Source organism: Ostrea edulis, chromosome 9 (genome assembly GCF_947568905.1).
Source record: "Ostrea edulis chromosome 9, xbOstEdul1.1, whole genome shotgun sequence".
Lineage (NCBI taxonomy): Eukaryota > Metazoa > Mollusca > Bivalvia > Ostreida > Ostreidae > Ostrea > Ostrea edulis.
The window spans coordinates 41,211,995-41,231,088 of NC_079172.1; the positions used below are offsets into that span (position 1 = coordinate 41,211,995).

Genomic DNA, 19,094 nt, shown 5'->3' on the forward strand with positions numbered 1-19,094 from the left:
CACGGTTTTTCTCTTAACATCTTATGAAAAGTAGCTGAATGGAGTCCCTATGTCAAAGGTCAGATTGAATATATCCATAACACTGATACACAGCATAATACAAGACTTTAGTGTATTATGTACAAGTGTAATCAAGCAGCAAGGAAGAAGACGTTATTCAGCTTTGTTGTTTTATTTTTGTAGAAATTTATAAGGCATTGATCTATAAGCAAAACGAATAACAAATGTATGAGACAAAAAGTATAATTTTATAATTTAGATTAACTGTTGACAATAAGTTACCAATAATACAGCATCCATTTATGATAGAAAAATATGTTCTGTAAGAAATTGACTTTTGAACTTACAAATTCTGAAAATATACATAGACAACTTTAACTGCAAAAATACAATAAAGTATAAATGTTGAAATCAAGAATAAGAGTCATACACAAAAATATTGTAGTAAAGTAAGACCTAAGTATATAAGATTTTTACTTACCACAAGATGCACATGATAGAAGCTGGACAGATCTTCAAAGTAAAAATGTACACTGCTCTGTTTTGAACAGTAACTTATAGTTAAAGGTGAATCGTGACTATTGGGTAATTAATGTAGCCCTATCCGATTTTTTTATTCCCGCCCCCCAAAAGAAATCGGAGAGGGCTACATTATTGCAGCTAGGTAATTATGTCTCTCCTCTTTCAGGGGGAGACGTATTGTTTCTATACCCACGGAACGAAGTTCAAGGGGGTATATAGGAATCATTGTCTGTCTGTGCAGATTCGTGTCCGGGCCATAACTTCTTTGTTCTCTGACATAGGCATACCATATTTGGCACACAGGTGGATCACCATGAGACGATGTGTCAAGTACCTTCATGACCTCTATATTACCTTGACCTCAAGGTCAAAATTAAAGGTTTTTTACAATGGATTCGTGTCTGGGCCATACCTTCTTTGTTCTTTGACATAGGCATACCATATTTGGCACACAGGTGGATCACCATGAGACGATGTGTCAAGTACCTTCATGACCTCCATATATCTTTGACCCTTGACCTCAAGGTCAAAATTAAAGGTTTTTTTTACAATGGATTCGTGTCCGGGCCATAACTTCTTTGTTCTTTAACATAGGCATACCATATTTGACACATGAGTGTATCACCATGAGACGATGTGTTGGGTACTTTCATGACCTCCATATGACCTTGACCTCAAGATCAAAATTAAAGGTTTTTACAATGGATTTGTGTGAGGGCCATGACTTCTTTGTTCTTTGACATAAGCATACCATATTTGACACATGAGTGTATCACCATGAGACGATGTGTCGGGTACCTTCATGACCTATATGACCTTGAACTTTGACCTTGAGGTCAAAATTGATTATAGGGTTTTGACATAGTTATACCATAAGACATGGGTGTATCACCATGAGACTGTGTCATGTACATTCATGACCTTGACCTTTGATCTCAAGGTCAAAATTATAAGTTTATGCTATGGATTTGTGTTCGAACTATATCTTCCATTTCCTTCTACAAAAGCATACCATATTTTTGCACTCAGGAAAGAGGTAATTTATACCTATTAACAACACCCTTTGGGAGATTGGGGTAAGCGCGGGCTATTGTTAGTGAGCATTGCTCACAGTACCTCTTGTACTTTCTGTCACAAAATCTTGTGAACGCTTCTCCTCCTAAATGGCTTGTCGGATAGACTTGAAACTTTGTACAATGCTTCATTGCCATTTTCAGATGTGCATATTGTCTGGACAGGAGGATCCAATTATTTTCCTAAATGTTATAGTGGATCCAAGAGGGGTGGAGGATGTTGAAATCTCCTATATAGCTTAACCGATAGACTTGACATTTTGTACAATACTTCAATGCCATTTGCAGATGTGCATATTTTAGGGACAGGAGGATACAATTGTTATCCTTCAAGTTATAGTGGATCTGAGGTGTGGAGGGTGTAAAATAGTTTGTGACTACCTATGTGACTTATCAGAGTTCATAATGGCTATGTTCCTGCTCATGCTTTCTCCATACCATGCAGTACATTAAGGGGAGGAGGTTTCATTTGGACCACTTCCAATTTGGGGAGACATTTGTTTTTCATAAAAACAATCTCTAGTACTTTATGACAAATGAATTTTAGCATTACAAAAATGTCAACTCAATCCAATGCACAGTAGAAGTCCTACTCAATCCGACAAAAGAATGTTTACTAAACTTTACAAAAATACGAAAAATGATTAAATAAACAAGAATAGATTTGTACTACCACATCAGTATTGATGTCTGGTTCCAGGGCTACTTTATATCTGAGAGGTCAGATAATAAACTAGATAATGAATTCAATGATGAACGAGATGATAAACTCAGTGCACTATCATAGCTACATGTACCTATTATCATTATATGTACATGTACTTATATGGTACCTGCAATGCTTATTTGATATTTGAAAATCAAAGTGAACTACATGTATATTTAAATTTAGAATTTTTAAATTTTTTTTTTTTGCATATCAATATTGAAGGTGGATTAGCGAAGAAATTACTGAAAACCATAAATTTTCTGTTGCCCTGGGTTTCAGAACCTTGTTACTGTTATTATACTAGGGCGTTTTGATGCTGTTAAAAAACAGAATGTGATCAGACTTTCCAGATCATCACACTGTCATCATGTCACTCTGAAACTGATGATGTCACAATGCACCAGACGAGTGCACATTTTTGTGAAAAGTGATCAATCACAGAACTGCACAAAATAGCATTTTCCTGTATGTTTGCCGTTTTGCTAATCAAGAAAACGTTATCTTATAGATGTGTATTTAAAATACAGAAGGGGTATTAATTTATTATTAGTGGGGGGTGGGGGGGGCTTTTTGCCACAAATTTATAAGGCATATACTATTAGGTGAAAAAACTCCAGATTTGGCACCCAAGATGCCTGAATATTTTGGCTAATACTTGACTTTCACATGTCACCCCCCCCCCCCCCCCCCCCCCCCCCCCCCCCCCCCCCCCCCCCCCCCCCCCCCATTATTTGAATCCTGCATCTGCCATTGATCATTACCACAGTAACTTGATCTGAAGAGTTGGATCATGTCTCATTGACAGGCGCGGATCATCAGAGCAAACTCGACGCTTCATGTCTTATATATTTAATATTTATGTATCTAACTGTGATCTCATTTTAGATATACATCTGATGATTGATGTGTCCTGAATATAAAATAATCAGTAAAAAAAAATTTAAAGCTGCTGAAGAAAAGCAAAAATTGTCAAAACACCCCCCATCAGAATGTTATTTAATGCAATGGAATTCAACATTATCACTTTTTCGTTTGATACTCCTAGACAGACACTAGTGTTGTAAATCTGTTACGATGATATTGGAAAAACTGTCATGAATCTCCCTCATACGTGCAATGTGCAATGTTTGACTTTTCTAACATTTAACAAGTAGTCTTTTTACCCATTAAAATGTATGATAAAGAAAATGTGCAAAGAAGGCTAGGATTTTCAAACATGGTGGACATCCCTTACCAAAGTGAAATGTTTGCAGCAATATTGCGGCAACATTGCAGCAACACATTTTTGTATCCAGAAACCATATTTTGAGACTATAGTGAAATATTGCCACTAGCTGCAACAACTTCTGGTAACATTCTGGCAATACACCAGAAATAATTTGTTAATCATGTTGTTATTGGGGATATTTTAAAAAGTAATATAATTTTTGTTTATCATAAAGGGAAAAACTGCTAATAATGATTGAATAGGGTAATCAAACTTTGTGTACATATTCCCAATGGTGGGGACCAGCTAAGTATATTTTGACGAGTGATAAGAGCTGCAGCTATAATGGGTCCCTGATTCCCTGTGTTTGATCCATAAGGAGCACCAAATTAACATAAACTCAAATAATTGAAGATATCTTCAATTATTTGAAGCTATCATCAATTATTATTGCTCTCATCAAATGAATTAATGTGCGCTTCAATTCAATTATTGCTCTCATCAATTGAATTAATGTGCGAATCAATTGAATTAATGAGAGCATCAATTGAATTAATGACAGCAATAATAGAGTTGATGCACGCATTAATTCAATTATTGTTCTCCTCAATTCATTTGATGAGAGCATCAATTTCGTAGAAATATTGCTCGCAATAATTAATTTAGAGATCGGTATAAATAATTTGATGATCTCTTTAATTCGATCAATGCATTGAAGATATCTTTAATTATTTACAATGCTTTTGTATAAGGAATTGATGTGCGCATCAATGCTTTTAAAGAGAGCAACAATTCAATTAAAGAGATCATTAATGTTGAATTGAAGATATCTTTAATTATATGGTTGATCTCTCTAAAAGAATTATTGCTCTCTTCAATATCATTAATTCAATTGAAGAGAACAATAATTGAATTAATGCACGCATTAAATCCATTGCTCTCATCAAATGAATTAATGCGCGCATCAATTTAATTATTGCTCTCATATCAATCGCATAATATCAATTATTGCTCTCTTCAATTGAATTGTAGAGCGCATCAATTCAATTGTTGATATTATTAATTCATTTGAAGAGATCATTAATTCAATTAAAGTGTGCATCAATTCAGCAGAAGAATTCATGCTATCATAAATTCAATTAATGCGCGCAATTGAAAATATCATTAATTATTTGATGAGATCTTTAATTAAACTGTTGCACGCATCAAATGAATTGATGATATCTTCAAATAATTGAAGATATCTTCAATTATGTTCTAATTCACCTTTCAAACAAACATAAATTATTTATAAACTATAAATCTCAAACACAATATATAGGAACAGCTCGCCTGCGCGAGTGCAACAGACTTTATTACTCTATTCAAATGTACATGTATAAATCTTTTATCTTCATTTCATTCAACATTCTACAATAGGAAAACGTAATGTCAATAACAATGTTAAATACATGAAATGCTAAAAGAAGGGTGGGTGGGTGGGGGTCTGTTGCACGATGGGCAGCGAATTCTCGAATGATTTTACTACTTTAAACCTTTACTCGGGTAAACTTCGATACGCACGAATAGCTTTTTACAACCAATCAAGAATTGGCTGTAAACATAAAAAACGCTGACATTAAAAAACAAACACACGTGTTACCTGTAACATTTATAAATATATTTATTTGAGTTTATGTTAATTTGGCACTCCATAGATCCAAGGCTAAAGTTAAAAAAGACAATGGGAAATTCTAAATTCGACAACCACTTTGCCCCTAAATGGTAGCAAAGTCATTCTGGTATCAATAAATTCAAATTATTTGTCACAAGGAATAGTGACAGTAAACGTGTGAAAGCCCAAGCACTTTAATAAAAGGCCAGGGTTTAAGTTTTTCTAAAATAGGTCAAGCCCCTAATGAAGGTCGTGAGGTCTAAATTTTTGGTGCTAGATGTCGATAATGAAAGCCTTAGCACTAACATCGCAGGGCCGTAAATTAACCTTCAATTTGGAGGAGGCACATTTTGTGCACACTGAACACGTTTCGTGCAAAATCCTTGATTCTAGGGCCTTCTAAGATGTTACTTGACTAACTCATTCTAAAAGAAAGATTTGGAATGCTTTTTAAGGGAGGTATCATGTTCTTAGTTATTGGAAACAACATAAATTCTAATGAACTTTAAATTTTAATTTTTTTTGGCTCAAAAGTTGGAGGAGGCAGCTGCCTCCTCCGCCTCCATGTAATTTACGGCCCTGACATCGTCGCAAGCTGAAATTTCAGCAATGAATTGCGACGAAGTTGATATTTGGATTTTCCCGCTAAAAAACTCGTGACGTTCCTGTGTTAAATTTAGATTTGGGATTACCTGTATGAAATTTTAACAAGACGTCGCGTCAGATTCCATCGCGTGATATCGAAATTTAAATGTTCAATATGAAATAGGTTTCCAAATTTTAGAAGGTGCTAGATGGTATGTGAAGAATATGAAGCCTTTTCAACAGAAAATTTAATGTTCAATTCAAAGATTATAGGATTCACTGGTGTTTGGAATAATCCAGAAAAAACGAAACAGAAAGTGGAAAAACTTCGTGGAAGTGACCAACTGTCAGAGAAGTAATTTGGTGACTGTTGGGTGTATATCGCAGAAAAAATCACGAAAATGAACAGACTGAGAGAACCAGAAATTGATAGTCTTAAGAGCAGACTATGAATACGGAATCGGCTATGAAAGTATGACCATTGCGTTGAGCTACTGTATATTCCAGCGAATTAAAATTGCGTATTTACAAACTGCAATGTAGTTTCATTATCAACAAGGGCAGAAAAATCAAATTTTATCTTGTGATTTCTTTGACAACCAAGGGTATATAACATTGCATGACAGATGGATTCCGAAGGGAGCCTTAAATTACCCAGTGCCCCGCTTCTTGATAAGACGAGTTTGACGCATCCAGAGAACGCCGACAGTCTTCAGCTAAAAAGCAGTGAGGAACTGGGCAGTTCTCTTTTTAAAGAACAATCTACTGCAAAAGATGATATCAAGCCACAACGTGGAGCATCAAACCAGGAAGCGGCTGCTAAAATTGTAGCAGAAGACATTCAAAGAGCAGGCAAGCAGTTCATACAAACTTCTGGTCAGCTGAAAGATGGACAACCGAAAGAAGAAGCGGGGCAGTATTTGAGTATGGAATACAGTCAGGACAATATGATGTCCTCTCTGGAGCCGGAGGATGACAGTGTGCCTCACTACATACGGTTATACAGGCCCATGATTGTCAAGTGTGTGGACTGTCTGCCCTTACTGCCCCAGATGAGAGATATTTTTGATGACCAAGGTGGGCATTAGCCTTTTTATTTTCTGTTTTGAACATGATTTATTACAATGTACCTGGAAATTAACGTAAACATTAATAGCTAAATAATAGCAGTATATTATAATTAAGCAAACTGGACGGCGATGCAAAGCACAGCTAGGCCACCTGGGTTCGAAATTCAGATATATGCCTGTCAGTCCGTGACTGTTGACAAAGCACAGACAGAAATCGAAATTCAGATATACCCATAATCCGTGACTGGACAAAAGTCTGGTGGACTGACTAACATTTGTCACCAGTCAGTCTGTCTGACAGATGGAACTGGTCAATTTTCAAAGAATTTATTTTGGAAAACCTACTTTAATCCTAAATGCGCATTTGACATGTACTCCTCTGTAGATACCAGGGCAGGGGAATTTATTAGTAACCTCAATTAACCTTAGATTAGTAATTATAGATTTCACATAGTACTGATAGTCCAGGGTTTGACACTAAGGCACGTCCGACCGACCGAGTCTACTAAATGATGGGTCCAGTCGGGTAAAATGTCGATTTACTAGTCCGACTGGTCGTGTTGAAAAAATAAACAAGAAACTTTAAAACAATAAGATTGTAAAGAGTTTGTGAGCAATTTTGAACCGCGTGATGACATAATCTTTATTTCTATTTCTAATACATAAGTCGCAATCGGAAGTGATGTTTTACGACATCTGTTCGATGACGGGTGTAAAGTTATGTTTCGGATAAATAGATATAAATTGAATTCATTTTAAAAAATAACGTTTATTTGAATTAAATATAAGAAAGTGTTTATCAAATTAATAAATTACGTCGTAAAGAGCCATTTTTCGGTGTTGACATATGTGCGGGAATGTCTCTATATTTAAATACGACGTCTCGTCCTCAAGGAAAGATGTCCAAGAAAGAAAAGGAAAAGGTTGGGAAGAAACAAAGCAGGGCTTATGAAATAGAAATTTAAAAAAAAAACCGGTTGAGATAATTTTATTCTAAATGGACTAAAGAATTCCCGTGCCGAGTAGAATTTAACGAAACAGAAAATGTGTTTGAAAATTAAAGCATATCAAATTGATTGACGAGACTGATGTTTTTGAGACAATCAAATAAGGATTAGTTCAAACTTAACGTTTGTCATTAGAAGTAAGTAATTAAATATGGAGAAACTATCACTTTTTTCTGTACAATTGGTCAGGGCTAGTGGATGTAAGGTCAGGTCTAGTAAAATTCATTTGAAGTAGCCCGACTGGTCTAGTTGCTCAAAAAAGTAAATGTCAAACCCTGGATACGATATTCCCTGAGGCATATCGAGTTATCCCATTATTTGAAGAAAACAAATCAAATATGTTTAATAATTTCTAAAACAAAAACAAAAAAACTTTGGACTGGTAATTTTTTCTGTGGACCCCATCTGATCAATCTGGCTGGACTGGTGAAATAAAGAGTTAGTTTCAAACTCTGACAGGCATTTTATGTTATAGGCACTTCACACGCCTGATATCGTGAAATGCTTAATTCGCAATTAGCTGCAGATCGGAAACTCTCTGGTCTGTCCCAACATTATCCCAGAGAACTACCTGCTGATCTGCAGCTAGAATCACATGTATGTATATTTATGTTGAAGATGCATAAGATCCAAGCATTTTGTGATACAAGGAGCAGGAGTGTTAAGATCTGGAGCTGAATTAACTTCTATGAATAAATCAAGTTAAATGCAGTATTACATGTAATGTTTAATGCATAATTTAAAATGAGCTTGGTCAATTTATTCTGTTGAGGTGCAATGTAGCAGACACAATGACATGCTGTGAGGTTTTAATGTTATCTAATTCAATGTACAGGAGAAAGGACTAGGATTAAAACTATTTCAAAAACAGATGGAACAAAAGCTGGCATGGAAGAATTCCTGAACTGTTTGGAAACAAAGAAACATTTTCCTGATCGATGGAACCGATTTGTGCATGCTATAAAAGAAGCTGGTATGTATAACAGCATGTTTATCTCATTCTCAGCTGTGAAATATCGTAATGCTTGTATGTATAACAGCATGTTTTTCACATTTTCAGCTGTGAAATATCGTAATGCTTGACATGTAATGTTTTCATGTTCACATTAAAAAAAACAAGTATTCGGTATGCAATATGATTGTTTCTCCCCCCCCCCCCCCCTCCCCCCCCCCCCCCCCCCCCCCCCCCCCCCCCCCCCCATTAGGCCCAGTCACCGTCGAGTCATTGGTGAAATAACCTGCGTGTGGTGTGTTCTCCTTAGAAGTTCATTTGTATCAATGACTTCTAGGACATGCGCAACGTTTCTGACATTTTCTCTAAAATTATTTTTCAATTTGATAGATGTTCTTGTATGATTTCTGAAATAGGTCTAAATTCTATATTGTATTATTATCATACTTTGTATATCGACCTGGTTAGCTCAGTGTTTAGATCACCTATCTAGTAATGCAAGGGTCCCAGGCTCGATACCTGATTGTTCGAAAGATTTTTCTCTCCTTCTTTGCTACAGTAATGTCCATTTATACAACTTATTGTAATACATAAGAGCTGACGTTATAGTTGTAGTGGCCAGCAAGATTTGATCGCCGGTGGCCAGATAGCTCAGTTGAGAGAGCACATGACTAGAGATTTAGGGAGCCTGGGTTTGAATCCCAGTCTGGTCCATTGCATTTTCTCCCTTCGGTTGCATTTGGTGCCATTGACCAACCCTGGACTTGCAGGTGGAAGTCCTGCCAGGGGCAAAAAAATCTGGGTTGTGTGTCTTAGAGATGGATAACAAATTAAAGGATGGAGGAATGTAGTAGTTTGGGCTATGCGCATCGTGGATATCGACCTGGATGGCTCAGTGATTAGAGCACCTAACTAGTAATGCAGGGGTCCCAGGTTTGATTCCCAGTCCAACCACAGGGCTCGAAATTTACATATGCCCGTCAGTCTGTGACTGGTTGAAAGTCTGGCAGACTGACTGACATTTGTTTTAGTCAGTCCGATGGGACTGGTTAATGTTCTAAAGCATCATTTTGGAAATTATACTTATGAAATTTTATACACACATTTGACATGCTTCGATATGTAGATATCAGACGAATCTGATTTGTAAATATAAATCAAACATTTAAGTGTTACAATATTGTCTGAGGCATATTGAGTTAGATTTCATTTTAATAACATTAACGAAATATGTTTAATTATTTCTGGAACACTCTGTTGGACTGGTAAAATTTTCTGCGGACTGGTTGAAATTATACCCCATCAGTCCGGCTGGACTGGTGACACAAAAAGTTAGCTTCTAGCCCTGCAACCATAGATTTTCTCCTCTCCTTTGTTACATTTGGTGCCAAATACATGTATCAGCCCTTGGAACTGACAGGTGAAAATGTTTGCCAGGGGATAAAGATCCTGGGTTGATGTCTTCAGGTGTGAAGACATTTAACGAGGGAGGAATGTAGCAGTCAACCAGATTCGATCATCGGTGGCCAGATAGATCAGTTGGTACAGCACCTGACTAAAGATTCAGGGGACCCATGTTCGAATCCCGGTCTGGTCTGTTACATTTTCATATTTTTATTTGCAACAACCAGAAACTTCCAAAATATGCCTGCTCTAAAACAGAAATAGTATGATGGTAATATTCCCCAAGATTTTTTGTAGTTCTAAACGATATAGAATGCAAGTGAATTATGTGTAAAATGTCACAAAAAATTATTGTAATTAAAAAATATATACACACCCTGCGCGGATTATAAAGTGTGGTGTGCGTATAACATGGGTCAAAATTAGCTTCATTCCTTATATTTAAATGAAAGTAAATAGATATTTAGAAAGAACAGGTAGTTCTTTACCAAAATTGTAAATTTGATGATCCCAGGAGTAGGGGTTTTGGTATCAGGGTGGAGCCAAAATGGTCAGTTATTAAATGTGTGAACAATAGACATTTCTAACTTCTTCTTGATAACTATCATTCCAATTCTTTTCAAATTTAGTATGAAGCATATTTGGAACAAGGGGAACATAAATTGTAAATTTCAGGATTCCTGCACCCCTTGGCCCTTGGGCCTTGGGTAGAGGTGCGCGGTATTACCGGTATACCGGTGTACCGGTATTTTTCTGGTACCGGTATGTACCGCGGTACACGAGGCGAAATACCGGTATATTCAAGTCTGATAACTCTTAACGAAAATATAAAATTGAAAGAAGAAAAAATAATTTAAGAAATTTGTGTACGCAGTGACTCACTTTATTTACATCGTTCCCTCATTGTGATGCAATGAAAGGTAAGTCTAATAACTGTACACAATCGGTAAAACATACGAAGTATAAAACGCGATGATTTGATTATTAATGATATGAAAACAAATCAAAATTAAAGAAAAAAATAATAGAAAACATTTCATTAAGTTATTATTTTAATATATAAGGTAGATTATAAAAATTGTTTTTATGTTGTTTGGTTTATTCGGGTCGGATACCATTTCCGGCTATAAGGCAAACCCCAAGTAAAAAATAAAATAAAATGGCAGATGCAGACTTGTGCGTTCGAAACAACTGTTCATCGCGCGAGTACAAATTCCTGCCGATTCTGAACGCCGACTTAATGGGTTTGAGGAATTGTGGTAGAAGAACAAGAACACGTTCATACGCACATGTTCTCGTTATTCTCTTTAGAGAAGTGGACAGGCGTATTCTACATGTAGAAGTTCTCGTCATTCGCGACTCTAAGAACTTCTAGACTACTTTGAGATCGTGTCAAATAAAATCCACAGGTTTCCCCCTATTAATTATTTTTATAATCGTTCCAGTCAGTAGTCTAGTCACAGTCGATTCTAGTCATGATACAGAGACACTGCTATATTGTATGTACGATATACTTATACGTTTGGATTAAACTTTTGTTCTGTTAACTGGTTTAAGATTTAAATAAGATATTTTCCTTATCATTTATATTTGAATAAATTAAATGCAATTTACAATCAATAAACTAATAACAGCTCATTATATACAATAAATCACAACTAAAATCCACTAAAACTGAATCATACAATTAAAAGATTAAATCTGCGGTATACCGTGGTATGTACCGCGGTATTTTGCAAATACCACGGTATACCGCGGTACCTTTATTTTCTGCGGTACCCAACTCTAGCCTTGGGGGCGGGGCAAAACTGCCCAAAATTGATAAATTTTCAAAAATCTTCTTCTCAAGAACTGGACATGTGTAAGAAAAACTAAATGATTGGTGATAGAGAGCAGGAAGGCTTCTACCAAAATTGTAAATTTCATGATCCCCAGGGTAGGAGTTCTGACCCCAGGGCGGGGCCAAACTTGGTATATAGTGTTAATGTGTAAAACACTTAAATAACATCTTCTTTAGTGTGGTTGATACTATATTGACACTAGTAAATAGATATTTAAAAAGAGCAGGTAGTCCTTTACCAAAATTGTAAATTTGATGATCCCAGGAGTAGGGGTTTTGGTATCAGGGTGGAGCCAAAATGGTCAGTTAATAAATGTGTGAACAATAGACATTTTTAACTTCTTCTTGATAACTATTATTCCAATTCTTTTCATATTTGATATGAAGCATATTTGGAACAAGGGGGACATAGATTTTAAATTTCATGATCCCCGGGGTAAGAGTTCTCACCCCAGGGCAGAGACAAACTTGGTATATAGTGCTAAATGGATAGAGCAAGTAGTCTTTTACCAAAATTGTAAATTTGATTTTCTCCAGAGTAAGGGTTCTGACCCCAGGGTAGGGCCAATTTTAGTATATAGTATGTATGTGTTAGTTTGCTGATACTGTATAAAATCTAAATGCATACTTAGAGATAGCAGAAAAGGATGTACAAAAAATGGTGAATTTCATAACCCAGGGTTATGACTTTAGGATGAGTCCAAATTAGTCATATCTTTTGATATTTTAATGTTAATACACCTATTATTTAAAGCCTTTCATCAGTGTATGCACTTTTGAGGGCAGTGAAATTTTAAAGGTCATATGAAACGATTTCTAACAATGGTATTTTACTTTTAATTAAAAACATAAAGATGGGTATGACTGAAGGTCAAATAGCGTTTGATAAAAATTTATTGTCTGGATTGATAAGAAATAAAGCTGTAAACTTGTACATAGAATGGATTTGTTACCCGCTTATCGTTCTTGATTCTGTGTGTTTGTGACATATCACAACGACCCATCGATGTAAACAATGCAAAGAAAATAGTGTAGGCCTACCGTTTTGTTCAACGAAATATCTCACTGCATCTAACGAATATGGACTAATTTCTGTTTTCTGACGAACTTCCCGATTTTGTGGTTCAACAATATCAGTTTAAACCAGTCAGGAATGATGCACGGCATGCAAATAACGTTCTTCAACAGAGAATGATATTGAAGAAGTCAACACTGCACAGGCACCTGAAGTATGGCCACTACTAACCCCTCCTTTTCTGACTTTTTTTTCCGGGGATAATTTCTCCTCCAAAATGCATGGATTCCTTGTCTATCCCATGCAAATTTCGATTTATGTAATCCTTTCCCACTTTTTGTAAGCTTTAGAGATTGGCCATCTACCGGTAACAATAAAACCGGTAGAACTGAGGCTAATCTCTAAATCTTACAAAAGGTGGGAAAGTCAAATGATTGCATAAATTGAAATTGGGATGGGTTAGACAGAGAATCCAAATATTTTGGAGAAATTATGGCTGGAAAAAAAAATCAGAATGGAAGGGGGGGGGGGGTACTGTCCATACATCTTACAGATGCCTGTGGATTTCAAGACCCCATGCCATCAGATACTGAAGTTTAACTATCATTTTAAAAAGATTAGTTCTAGATAGTCGTATGAACTTGTGTACATTTCATTTATGAAATATTCTAAAATCTGTAATGGCAATCCCAGTTTCCTTTTTTAGCTGGCTCAAAGAGCTAATCATATGTCTGGTGTGCGGTGTGCGTCAACTTTTTGGAAAAAGGGCTATATCTCAAGAATCCCTTGGCCAATTTTTGTAAAATTTGTCACAGGGTATCCTTGGCCCAAGGGCTTTCATTTATACTAAAACTAGGGTTGTGACCCTTTAATAAGGGGAGATAATTAGGAAAATGCAAACAAAAGTAGTGGTTGCTAAAAAAAATTCTCAAGAACCACTGGGCAAATTATCGCCAAACTTATGCATAAGGATGAGGATAGGTTGTAGATAAAAAAATTGTTCAAGGCATCATCCTGGGGCAAAGGGTGTGGTCTCAAGGTCACTTCAAAGTTGACCTTAAATTTTGTTTTGTTAAAACTTTGATATTTTGCTTAATGTAAGGACTAGGATCATCAGATTTTGTCAGTTGATGCATCTTAGGACCTAATATCATGTTGTCTCAAAAGTAGGTCATGGTGACCTACTTTTTGAATTTCGCAGGTAATTATTATTAAATGGATTTTGATGCATATCTTGGACAGTTTTGAGCCTATGATCATCAAAAGTTGTCAGTTGATGGATCATGGGACCTTGAAGTGCGTCATGTGAAAAGTATGTCACCATGACCTACTTTCTGAATTTTATGGCTAATTATTTATGAATACATTTTAGGTTGTTATTTCAGATACCGAGAGGTTTAGAATCATCAAACCTTGTAAGTTGATGCATCTAGAGGCCTCGAAACATATTTATAAAAAAAAAAAAAAAAGTAGGTCACTGTGACCTACTTTTTGAATTTTGCAGACATTCAAATTTCACATTTTCAATTTTAGATGCATATTTTGGACACTATGAAAGCTAGGATCATCAAACTTTGTCAGTTGATGCATCTTGAGTCTTCATAGTTTGTTGACCAAAAAGTAGGTCACTGTGACCGACTTTTGGAATTTAACGGCTATATTTCAATATTTCAGATACTATTTGACTTACAATTATCAAACTTTTTCAGTTGATGCATGTTGAGTCTTCAGAGTGTGTTGACTAAAAAGTAGGTCACCGTGACCTACTTTTGGAATTTGACTGTTATATCTGAATATTTCAGATACTATTTGACTTCAAATATCAAACTTTGTCAGTTGATGCATCTTGAGTCTTTGGAGTGTGTCGACCAAAAAGTAAGTCACTGTGGCCTTCTTTTGGAATTTGACGGCTATATATGAATACTATTTGACTTGTCAGTTGATGCATCTTGAGTCTTCAGTGTGTCGACCATAGGTAGGTCACCGTGACCTACTTTTGGACAATTACATTAAAATTTTCAGATTCATTTTGTAATTATTTTGATTGCCTTATCTAATAGTGTACTGTATGATATCCCCTTCATACACTATCATGTGATAGGTCTTTAAAACCTTGTTAATTGATGAATCTTGGTTAGTGAGAATTTTTGCCTGTTCTACAATGTATCAGAAGAGCGATTCTAGGCCCATGGGCCTCTTGTTTTCTTCTAAATCTGGTATCTTTTGGGAAGAGCTATATATGCACCCTCTTCTACAACCTAACACATGTACTACAATTAAATGCAGCACACTGTGGCATTTTTCAAAGCTATACAGTTAATACTTAGTTATACCAAGGCCTAGATGTTTATATCACAGTGGGGTCTTTTTGACGTCATCAGCAAGGGAGATCAGCCGCGATCATCAAAATCATTTTCGTGATCGAGTAGATTTGATCAGCTGTTATGACGTTATAATGCATTGAATAAAAATTATTTTATGAATTATTGTTTAATAAACCTTGGTTAATGAATTTCCATACATAACTCAATTTCTTCAGGATATCGTTTCATATGACCTTTAAGAACACATCTTGTTTATACTGTTGCTGAACATTAGAATTTAGCTTAGATATTCAGAACAGGAGATTTTTTCTAGATTTCATAGCCCATGGAAGTAGTGATACTTTTTCACTAGTATTCAGGTGACTGATAAGGCCTATGAGCCTCTTGTTTAGGTGAAGGGGAATTAAGTTTTTGTTCAAATAAAGGGCCACAATTGTCTTAAAGGGGAGATATTAGTGAAAATGCATTGACAACTTTTTATAAAGTCTTCTCTAGAACCACTGGGCCAATTTCAACCAAACTTGGCATAAAGCATCCTTGGGTGAAGAGGATTTACATGTACCATTAGGTTTAGAGAAATTAAGGGCATTGCCCTTCTCTAAAGGGAAATAATAGCAAAAATACATAACAACTTTTAAAAATCCTGTACAGAACTACCTGACCAATTTCAACCAGACTTGGTACAAAGCATCCTTTGTTAGCGGAAGTTTGTTCAAATGAGGGGCCATCCTACTTTTCAAGGGGAGATAATATTAACTAAATAATGAATTTTTAGTGGTTTTCTTTGAAGAAAAAAATCTGAACCAAGGTGCTGGTATAATCATAGTTTTCCTCAAGGTTGCATGTTTATTGCTAGGAACTGCTGCCCATGGGCCTCTTGTTAATTCAGTGCATTAAATTGCTGGTACATTGTACTTGTTAAATAAAAGATATGCATAAATACCATTTTCACAGGAAAATTGTTTTTTTAAAACAAAAATATTTTAAACAGGTTTATTTTTCTTTTAGATTATGAGTATGTGTCAAAAGTTCTGGAGAAACAAGAAATAATTCACACAGACACATTCACAACACAGGCCCGTCTTATTGACATTTTTGCACACCAGCTGTACAAAAAGTTGAAACCGAGTGAAATTGTTCCTGAACTGTATGCAAGGAAAGTCCTGAATAAGGAATTTTATGATGCAATTTTGCTTGATGAAAAAAACAATGGTGAATCTTCAGCAACCATCATACTGATTGATAATATCTGGCGTTGTAAACGGGACTGGTTGTACATCTTCTTGGATGTTCTGTGCAATCATCAGTACGAAGAACTTGTGAGAGTGATTGACGACTCATTTCTCGAGAGTAAGCTTAATAGTAATATTTTTGTTAACGATATGAATTCGAGAATAATTTCTTGGTTCGGAGGAGGGGGTAATGGTAAATACAGAAATGTTATTTTAAGTTATAAGTTCTCCTCAATGCCATTTAGATGATGTATGTACATACAATTAATGAAATAATGTCATTTTGTGGGGTCAAATTTGAAAGCTTTTTTTATATGGCAGAAAGACAACAAAAGTTTCCAGATGGCAAGGATCACATGACTAGTTCGAAGTCTAATGCGGACGAAGGTTCCATGTTGGAGAAATATCAGAGAGAGGAGTCGGAGGAAAGGAGTAAAGCAACAAAGTCTGACAAGCTGGGGAGGAAGTTCTCTCACAACTCAGGGGGACCAAAGTCCGACAAGCTGGGGAGGGAGTTCTCTCACAACTCAGGGGGACCAAAGTCTGACAAGCTGGAGAGGGAGTTCTCTCACAACTCGGTGTCCCCCAACAAAGAGGAGCAGGACAAAAATAGTTCCATTAAGGAAAACTATCTGTCTGGTTAGTAATAATACAGTTTGTTATGGGTCAGAATTAACCCAACAGCAGAATTTACTTACAAAGGCAATTTAACAACAAGTAAGATTTACCGTATATACTCGCCTATAAGTCGGATTTTTGGGAGTCAATTTTTGGTCCAAAACTCTATGTCCGACTTATAGGCGCGTCCTAAGAAGATTGGTATTTTTCTGGGCGGCGTAACGTAATGTTTTTTAAACAACCCCGACGATCATCATGGACTGCCACACAGATGATTATTGTTCACAAATATCTAGACATATTGTATTGTTTATGTATTTTAAAATTATGTATAAAGTACAAGTATTTACATATTTTCATCTAGTTAAAAATTATTTACATACCGGTAACTAATACTTTCAATTCAACTAATCTATCGTATATCGGTAAAATTGAATTACGAACCCGATTTAATATTGAAATATTCATATGTATACCAGCTGAAATATATTTCATAAAAGATTGAATATTGTTAACAGATAATTTAGATTATCATTCTTGACTCTTAAAAACTCTATTGTTGATACAATGAATTATACCAGAATCCCACAATAACAGTTTTCGCAAGGTGCGTGCCACTAAGTAAACACGGTGTCAGGTACTGGTAATTAGGAGACCATAATTGCTTAGGTAAACAAGGGATCATGGTCAATAATAGATCAAGGGATGCATTTAAACCCCAAACAGATATGGCTTGGATATTGAGCACCTCATAATTATTAATTTCTCAAAATATTATTTGAAACATAAGTAAAATGTCAGCCGATTCTGACAAAAATTTGTACCGACTTATAAGCGGGTCAGTGACAAATTCCTACAAAATAACCTTAAAAAATACAACCGACTTATAGGCGGACCGACTTATAGGCGAGTATATACGGTATTTACAATAACAATTTAAAGAAAATTATAACAATAACAAAATACTAACTTAGAGAGGTACAAAATACTGTCCAATGCCGAGCTAAATCTACACACAATCACAAATTAAATTTCTGATTTTCTAGTTCCCAGTAATATAATTCAAATTCGTAATTGCTATTCTATCAGAGCATAACATCATAAAAATTTACAGTGTATTTTTATTGTGATTGAATTTTCTGGTACATTCTTGAAAGACAGTTATTCAAGCATTACGTCATCTTTCTACTGCGTGATAACATCAAACTCTAGAATAATCTAGGTCACAAGTGTCAATCAAGTGCAAGTATTACACAACAAGTTGAACTTCAGATTTAGAACACCGATATCTCAAGTACCATGGATATGTCGAAGTGATTCAGCAGTCTTAACCACTTATTCTTTAAGTATTTTACCCTCAATATCTTGAATCTTTGGATATTTCGAAGTTTTTAGCTCACCTGAACCAAAGGTTCAAGTGAGCTTTTCTGATCACATTTTGTCCGTCGTCCGTCTGTCTGTCTGTAAACTTTTCACATTTTCGACTTCTTCTCCAGAACCACTGAGCCAATTTCAACCAAACTTGGCCAAAAGCATCCTTGGGTGAAGGGCTTTCAAGTTTTTACATATGAAGGGCCATGTCCCTTTCAAAGGGGAGATAATCACAAAAATGCAAAAATAGGGTGGGGTCATTTAAAAATCTTCTTCGCAAGAACCACTGTGCCAGAAGAGCTGAAATTTACCTGAAAGCTTCCTGACATATTGCAGATTCAAGTTTGTTCAAATAATGGCCCCTGGGGGTAAAATAGGGCCACAAGGGGGGGGATCAAAGTTTTACATACAAATATATAGGGAAAAACTTTAAAAATCTTCTTCTCAAGAACCACTAATCCAGAAAAGCTGAGATTTACATGAAAGCTTCCTGACATAATGCAAATTTAAG

At 35.8% G+C, this 19,094-nt stretch overlaps 1 protein-coding gene across 2 annotated transcripts in view; it reads left to right on the forward strand.

Moving 5' to 3' along the window:
- The first annotated feature begins 5,823 nt into the window (after positions 1–5,823).
- Positions 5,824–19,094, forward strand: part of LOC125657636 (antiviral innate immune response receptor RIG-I-like) — a 30,037-nt gene continuing 16,766 nt past the window's right edge. Inside the window, exons 1-4 of one of the 2 annotated variants that reach the window (XM_048888328.2) lie at positions 5,824–6,827; positions 8,663–8,800; positions 16,371–16,712; positions 16,916–17,233. In XM_048888328.2, coding sequence (XP_048744285.2) covers positions 6,377–6,827; positions 8,663–8,800; positions 16,371–16,712; positions 16,916–17,233 — 1,249 coding nt within the window. In that variant the 5' untranslated portion in view covers positions 5,824–6,376. Of the gene's footprint in view, positions 6,828–8,662; positions 8,801–10,338; positions 10,373–16,370; positions 16,713–16,915; positions 17,234–19,094 lie in introns of those variants that run through there. The other variant, XM_056149218.1, reaches the window with a different exon arrangement.